We start from the raw sequence: 8147 nt of genomic DNA, 5'->3' as shown, positions 1-8147 counted from the left end.
TGACTGCCACACCCTCAAAGATGGCGGCACCCACAGCCAATAAGAAGGGAATATGCTAATTGACTGCCATGCCCTCAAAGATGGCGGTGCCCAGTCCCCTCAGCCCTGCTGGGGCGGCAGGCACATGGTAAGGCCGGGCCTACCCCCAGGCAGACCTGGCTGCTCCATGTGCCTGCCTCTGGAGCCCCCAGTCCCCCAGCTGCCCAGGGCCGCCCGAGGCTCAGGTAACCAGGGCCACCCGAGGCTCAGGTAACCAGGACCGGCCGAGGCTTGCGCTGCCGGCAGTGGCAGCAGCAGAGGTGTGATGGGGCATCGCCTTCCCCTGATCACCGGGTCGCCTCCCGCCCCTGAGGGCTCCCGGACGGTGAGAGGGGGCAGGCCGGGCAGAGGGCCCCCCCTCCAGGGCATGAATTTTCATGCACCGGGCCTCTAGTTAACAATAACAAGTTTGATCTCACGGCTCTGATTGGTTTCAAGGACCTCTAGGGGCCTATGAACCATACTTAGGAACTGTTGCTTTAATTTATTGGCTCATGGCTGCCTTCTGGTTATTTTCAAGAGCCTTTTTATAAAAGCATGACTTTTTTCAGCATTTTCAAAGTGATAGAAAACTCCACTCCAGCCCTCCATTCTTCCATAGTCCACGGCCTCCCACCGCGTCCCCAAACCGACTGAAACTCGGTACCTGCTTGCAGGTGTAGCTGCAATGCTCACACTTGAACTTCTTCTCGCTCCTATGAGTTTTCTGGTGCTGAAGGAGGCCATAGCGGTCGTGGAAGACAGCAGGACAGTAGCGGCACTCCATCCCTGCGGCTTTGTAAGTGTGCAGGTTGCGTATATGGACCCCTAAAACCGTTACAGGACGTTATATTTGGGGGTGTTATTTCCTGTGAGGCTGCTCTAAGCCAGGGTTCCTCACGCAGCACTATTAGCACAGGGAGGGTGCGGGACCTTTAGCAGCACCCCTGGCCTCTGCCCACTAGATGCCAGCAGCATCCTTTCCTTCTCACAACCAAAATACTACGAAGCTGCACTTATGCAAACCAGCCACCAGAGGGCACCACAGGACTTCTGGAAAAAATACAAGTTCCCAGACTAGTTCCTGCAGCCCAGCTGCCTCCCTGGCATGAGGCCCAGGGCTCCACAGGCTCCCCTGCAGAAGGAAGTTCAGCAACTCAAACACTCACGCAGGTCACTCTTCCTGGCGATGAGCGCGGCGCAGTGCGGACACTGGTACTTGGGGACGTTCTCGCTGTGCTTCTGCACGATGTGTATTTTCATGGTGCCGCTCTGGGTGAAGCGCGCGTGGCACACGTGGCACTCGTAGGGCTTCTCGCCTGCAGGGTGACGACAAAGACGACCCTCGGCAGCGGGGCCTCACGCCGCACGCCTCATCCTCCCCAAAGGACACTGGGGCTGAAAGCTTGTCTTTTGTTCCCTGGGCCCCTTCTTCAACCCCTTCCTCCTATGTCCACCCCCAATTAGTACAAAATTCCCAAGTCGAGTCCAGACCGCCATCTAGTTCCCATCCTCAGTGTAAGGAGCTGAGAAGCACATATGAACACATTGCTTCTACAACGCAATATAAAGTACGTGCACGCTGGGACCAGGGCTCTGTTTTACGTGCTTCCAGGTTGAGGATGCGTTAAGGAGCTGACTTTTAAATCCTGAACAACCAATGGCGGCAAATGCTTGATGGTGTCTTCCTCGTCACAGCGGCGTGACAGCACAGGGCTTACGTGGTCTCCTGGACGCCGCATAAACTCAAAGGCACAGAGCGAGTCCCCAGGCCGAGAAGGCGCGGAGACACTCACCCTGACGCTCGAACCTGAAGAGTAAGTCTTACCAGCTCACTTCTGAACTGAGACGTGGCCTCCAGCGTGAGCCCCTCTTACCTGAGTGTGTCCTCATGTGTCGTTTCAGCTTGTGGGTGTCCTTGCTGGCGTAGCTGCAGAGGTGGCACTGATAGGGACGCTCCCCCGTGTGTGACCGGATGTGGCGCTTCAACTTACTCGCCTAGTAAACACATGGAAGGTACTTGTTTGCAAGAGAAACCAGAGAATTTTAGATCCAATCTATCAGCATTATAGAGAGAGATCGACATTTTAACCTCAGACCATACTTGGCACCCTGAGAAACGAGAAGAGGTCATTCCTTTTTATCTTCTGTTGCGAATGACTGTTTTTCATTTGACGTGCGTTTAAGATCCTTCGGGAGCAACCAGCAGTAGTTTCCAGAGACTCTCAGATTCAACTTCACGTTCCACAGGGAACACTGCAAGCTGGCCACTCGGTGCCGCTCGGGATTGATTTCCATTTCCAAGGCCGCTTACACTCGGGCGGCAAAGTTTAGGCCGTGGCGCAGAAGCACAGAGCAGGGCGCTTTCGTTTGCATAAGTAACAGGAGGATTTTGAAACATTCGCTCTCTGAGAGGCAGACACCTGTCTGAGGCCCTTCTCAGGTTCTGGGGGCCCACGTGGCCATCAGAGATGGTGCCATGTGCCTGGAGTTTCTTTACAATGAGTCACTTTTAAGTGAAAGAACGTACATTCTAATTTGATTAATTACGTACCCCAGGCAACCAGTTAGAAGGCAAACCGCCCATTACCTCCCATTTGATCACTTTTGCCTGATGGTTCTGTTACCCGCCAGAACCAGGGCAGGGGTGACGGAAGTCAGAGAGCCCGCATGCCCTGCCTGTGGTCTCTGGGTCTCATTCCCCAATAAGTGACATGCACACATAAGCCCGAAGAACATTCAAGAACAAATGAAGACTTAGATCTAAACCAAAAGCATTAGATTTTTTTTTCCAGATGAAAAGTAGATGTCTTCAAGTACAGTGGGGCCTTGACTTACGAGTGTCCCGACTAACGACTTTTTCGAGATACGAGCCATCTCTCGGCCGATATTTTGCTTTGAGTTGCGAGCTAAAATTCGGGTTACGAGCCAGCTTCAGATACCCCACCGCTAGTTGGCGCAGCGAACGTCACAGTGAACGCCACAACATCAGCCCAGCATCATGTGTCTGTCTCGTTCACTTCTTGATTTGACATACGAGTAATTTGAGTTACGAGCTCCGTCACGGAACGAATTAAACTCATAAGTCAAGGCCCCACTGTATATCAGAAAGTGAAACAAAAAGAATTTTTAAGTTGATAGCATGAAAGATTTGATGAAGGGCTGTGATGATCAAAGGCAGCTATGTGTCAAGCTCCTCCGGATGGCTTCTCAGGGGAGGGTGTGGGAGGGGGCGCTCAGAGCTTTCACATGATGTCTTGGGCACCCCAGCGTGATGCATTCCTGCCGGCGTCTGTGTGAGAAATGGCGTGGGGGTGCGGGGAGCTTAGGACGCCCTGCTTAAAGCAGACCAGTATGGCAAGACTTGGAAACTTCATAAAACGGGGTCACGTGTGCCAGGCCGGCCAGTCCACAGGCTGCGTGCAGATGGCGGGCTCCGGACGAGGGTCTCAGTGCACCTCCATGTTTGCGCTCAGAACCCTTAGGACACCAACCGAAGTCCACTCCAGGCTCGAGCGTCTCAGATGGCCTTGTTCTTTGAAACTTTCATTTTTGTGTTTTCAAACTAAAGTGACAACCTTTAACTCGGATGGGAAAGAACTTTCAAAAATAGTAAGAGCAGAAAAAAATTCTTGGAATCAGAGTCTGACCCTGTCCGTGAAATTCCCTCGTGTGTGAAATGAGGTTGCATCATTCCCCTCTTTCAACGTTAGTCGTGCCCTTTAACTTAGTTCCCTTCCGGAGTGCAGTATCCTGTCCCAACTGGGCTTAAAACCAGGTCCCACAGGTGTCCCGACAGACAGTGGAGTCCTTTAAAATTCCTCGTAGAATAGACAGTGAAAGCAATGGTCACGTTCGTTCGTCTCATCCAGCGAGCGGCTGAGCCTGCTAGAAGGTCTAAATGAAAGGATCTGGTTGATATGACTTGGACACATGACTGACGTTTGAAACACTCGGTTCCTCTGTAGTATCAGGGGATGGTATGTTTAAACCTTCAAGCAAGTCGCTTTGTATCTGACCAAGAGCCACTGAGGCAAAAGTGTCAGCCACCCTGCAGCCTGGATCTGGGGTCTGTGTGGAGCGGATACATTTGCGTCTGTGGACCTGAGCGCTCCCTAACATACGAGGGAGAGCTTTGAACATAATTTGAGATTTATTTCCCAAGCACCTCACGCAGTTCTATTTGTAATTTGTACACTTTTATATATTGCTTTTGCTAACAGGTAATCAAAGCAAAAAGAAATCCAATTTTCTATTTTCAATTTAGAAAATTGAATGACTGTTATTTCCTGCATAGACTGTGTATGAATAATATCTTTAATAAAACCTCTTTTGTAAGGGATTCTGCTGTTAGTTTAATGTAACATAATTTACAGCAACTTCTTAAGACGCCACGAAGCTTTAAGCACACGTGTGAACTTACTTCTACGCTTGCATACTTGCACGTGGAACACTTAAACGGCTTCTCGTGAGTGTGTCTGTACCGTCTGTGCCGGATGAGCTCTCCGCTGGTGACAAATGCCATGTCACAGTCGCCACACTTGTGCGGCCTGGTTCCTGTAAAATCACACAGTTTATCCTGTTCAGCAAGATTTCACCACAAGTTTCCTCAGAAATGTATAATGGCTGGATTACACTCAGCCTCAACATGCATGACATGTGACGAAGAGGCTTGCTCTGTAAACCTTACACAGGCCAGGCAGAGGCGAGAAAAATCTTTGTAACATCAGTGTTGTTAACTGAAATGGCAGAAAACAAGACAAAACTGAAGTCTAAAGCAACACGTTATCTTAACATAGAACAGGTTGCATGCGCCTTCCTAACGCCTTCACACGCGTCACTCGGGGCCGCGTCCTGCTCGGCGGTCACCTGTGTGGGTGTTGATGTGGTTCCGCAGGAGGGTGACCGTGCGGAAGGCTTTCAGGCACAGGTGACACTCGTGCGGCCTCTCGTTGGTGTGGGTTTTCACGTGGCGGTTTAAGCTCGCCGCCCTGGCCGTGGTGAACATGCACAGGTCGCAGTGGAAGGCCTGCTCTCTGCCTGCGGGAAGGAGACACAGTTGATGCTTCTGTAACAACCTCTTTGTGTTCCAGTTTCTCTTGGGGGTGATGAGGGTACACTGGGGTTAGACAGTGGCCGTAAGTGCACACACTTGTGAATACGTTAAAAACCCGAAATGAGCTGGGAATTGGGATTTTGGGGGCACAATCTCTTGATTGAAATATATGAGAAACTACTATATAGCGAGGGTTGCAAATTCAACCGCCGACGGGAACCAGCGGCGGTACTGCTAAGCGAGTGACCTGGACCACCGGCCGTGGTGGCAGTGTGACTTTCTAAACCAAGTCACTTCCCAGCCCAGCCACCTGCTGCAGGAGCAAGGAAACAGAGCCAAGTGTTGCCAAATAGGACTTAAAAAAAATGAGGTAAAATTTGAGATTTGGAGGGTGAACTCTTAATTTAAACAAGTAAGAAATTATTTTTTTAAAAAGCCAAACAAATAATTTCGAAGGTCAAATTCATCCTGTGGGCTGCCAAGATTCAATCTCAGTTTTTTTAATTTGTCGTTAATCCTCACCCAAGGATATTTTTTTTCCATTGATTTTTAGAGAGAAAGGGAGGGAGGAGGGGAAGAGAGAGAGAGAAAGAGAGAGAGGGAGAGAAACATTGATGTGAGAGAAACACTTCGATTAGATGCCTCCCAACCGGGTCTGGGGATCAAATCTTCAGCCAAGGTACATGTACTCTTGACCGGGAATCGAACCAGACACCCTCAGTGCACAGGTGGGTGCTCTAACCACTGAACCACACCAGGGCTCAACCTCAGTTTTAACATAACTTTAAGGTCCTTCCTAATCTCGCCTGATCTCCCTCTTTGAGCACCATCCAGTCTCATTATGAAGCCACACCCACAGGCCACTTCCTGCTGCCTGGACGGTGGTCCCCACTGAGTGGTTTCCTAGTCCTTTCCTGGCCTCACCTCACCTTCCTCTCCCCCAGAGGCGCCTCTGCTGCCTTCTCCACATCACTCCTCCTGGACGGGGAGCGGCTGCACACTGGGGAGTGGATCAAAGCCCAACATTCTATGGACATGCACGGCACTTTGCAGGAGCATTTTCTACGCTTTTAAAACATTTGTGTGCAAAATGCAAAACGCTTGGCTCTGATGCACAGTATACAACATCAGTTTAACATTTCTCCCACTTCCTGACATTCTGAGAGCAACCAGAAGTCAACCACTTAACACTTCAACAGCAGCCAGCTTTATGCAGGGTCTGTCACACCACGAACCCGCCTACCCTTGGTCTTCTGTTGAGTTTTTGGAGAGTTGGCTGTTTCAACAGGTGGCTGACTAGAAGCAAGATGATCTTCTGTTTCTTGCGCGTTTAAGTTTGAAACTGCCAGAACAACTTCCTGTCCCCGCGTTGCTTCCAGAAGAAAGAACTCGTCTTGCGCTTGCTGGACGCCTCCTTCAGCTGGCAGCGGGTCCTCCTCCGGACTGTCCTCAAGCTAATAAATAAAAACGAGCGTTCAGACAAAACGACACGTAAATCACAACCCGACTCAACGCTTTGCCTTGATGACACCAAGGAATACATAACGAAAAAGAAAACTAAAGTAGCATATAAGGTTGTCCATGGCAATCAGCATGCTTAAGCATAATTATTAAGCATCAAGGAGTTTTGGTGGTAAAACAATACTATTTTATTTTTAAAAAAATATATTTTATTGATTTTAGATGAAGGGGAAGGGAGAGGGATAGAGAGTTAGAAACATCGATGAGAGAGAAACATCGATCAGCTGCCTCCTGCACACTCCCTACTGGGGATGTGCCCACAACCAAGGTACATGCCCTTGACCGGAATCGAACCTGGGACCCTTCAGTCCGCAGGCCGACGCTCTATCCACTGAGCCAAACCGGTCAGGGCAAAACAACACTATTTTTAAAAAGACTGCACAGTGTCACCTGATAGTATTCTAATTGGTGGAACTCTTTAAACTCTTAAAAAGAGCACGTGGTCTCCAGGATTTTTCTGGGAATTATTTCAGTGTGGTTCATTTGTCCCTACATAATACGGCACAAAAGGCAACCTAAAAAACAAGTTTGTTTTGTAAAACTCCACGTGAGGGGTCCGTTTTTTAAAACCAGCCGTACCTTAATCAGTTCAGCGCTTTCGGACGGGCTCTCCGCACACGGGCTGTCCTCAGGGGCCAGGGCCACGCTGTCCTGCAGGACCTGGAGCTGCATGGGCTCCATCGCCTGCAGCGAGTACAGCTCGTCCTGGATGCTGATGGTCACGCACTGGTGCAGGCTCTGCCGGGCCCCCTCCCGCACCCACAGCAGCGAGGGCAACGCGCTGCCCGCCTGCGGCATCATCCCTGGCCCCCCTTCTTGGTGCTGTGGCATCTGACAGCCGACCTCCTGCAGCTCCCCGTCTTCGAAGGTGGGGTACACCGCCTGGAGGGTCAGGATGTGCCTCCCGTCGTCCTCCACGGCGGCGGGCACCAGCTCCTGCTCTCCCTCGGAGATCTGGGTCAGGAGAGCCCCATAGGTGCACTCGGCCTCCACTCCCCTGGGGTTTGGGGGCTCCTTCGCTCTGCGCACGACACCCTCCTGCTCCTCCTCCTGGGCCTTTTCTGGTACCAATTCTAGCTCTTTGATTTTGGTGAATTGCCTGGAAGGGCCCGAGACCTCCGTCCTTGCCATTTTGACTCGGCCTGTTTGAGAAAGAAGCAAGCAGTCGGTGGGGCACACCGAGGTTTGGCCCCAGCAGGCTTTGGGGCTGACCTCAGAGGCTTTAGCCTCACAGGAGTCAGGACTAAGCTGACTCAGTAGAGGCCTAGGAGGGGCTGAGCCTCAGCAGGATAGGCTAAAGCAGGCATTTGTTCAGCACATTCTAGAACCGACAGATTTGGGCTTGAGCAGGTTTTCAGCGAATGCACGACCTAGGACAAGCAAGGTGGCCTGAGCAAGCTTTCCACCATTGCACAGTTCCAGACTGAGCACCATTTGAGCCACCCGGGCCTTGGGCCTGGAGTCTTGAGCCCACACCCACTTGGCAGACGGAGTATGCGCACCCGCACTCCCGGCCCCTCCCCGGCCCGGCCCCTCCACACCGCCCAGCCCG

At 51.3% G+C, this 8147-nt stretch overlaps 1 protein-coding gene across 1 annotated transcript in view; it reads right to left on the bottom strand.

Moving 5' to 3' along the window:
- The window catches only part of CTCFL (CCCTC-binding factor (zinc finger protein)-like), an 18700-nt gene extending 10974 nt beyond the window's left edge, over positions 1-7726 (bottom strand). The window contains exons 1-7 of the mRNA XM_005880676.1: positions 7175-7726; positions 6310-6510; positions 4888-5050; positions 4442-4575; positions 1896-2016; positions 1188-1337; positions 686-846 (exon numbers count right to left, since the gene is read on the bottom strand). Coding sequence (XP_005880738.1) covers positions 686-846; positions 1188-1337; positions 1896-2016; positions 4442-4575; positions 4888-5050; positions 6310-6510; positions 7175-7726 — 1482 coding nt within the window. The remainder of the gene's footprint in view (positions 1-685; positions 847-1187; positions 1338-1895; positions 2017-4441; positions 4576-4887; positions 5051-6309; positions 6511-7174) is intronic.
- Between the last annotated feature and the right edge of the window lie 421 nt (positions 7727-8147).

Source organism: Myotis brandtii, unplaced genomic scaffold, assembly GCF_000412655.1.
Source record: "Myotis brandtii unplaced genomic scaffold, ASM41265v1 scaffold647, whole genome shotgun sequence".
Lineage (NCBI taxonomy): Eukaryota > Metazoa > Chordata > Mammalia > Chiroptera > Vespertilionidae > Myotis > Myotis brandtii.
The sequence above is the reverse complement of the archived record's forward strand: the minus strand, read 5'-3'. Positions and strand labels throughout refer to the sequence as shown.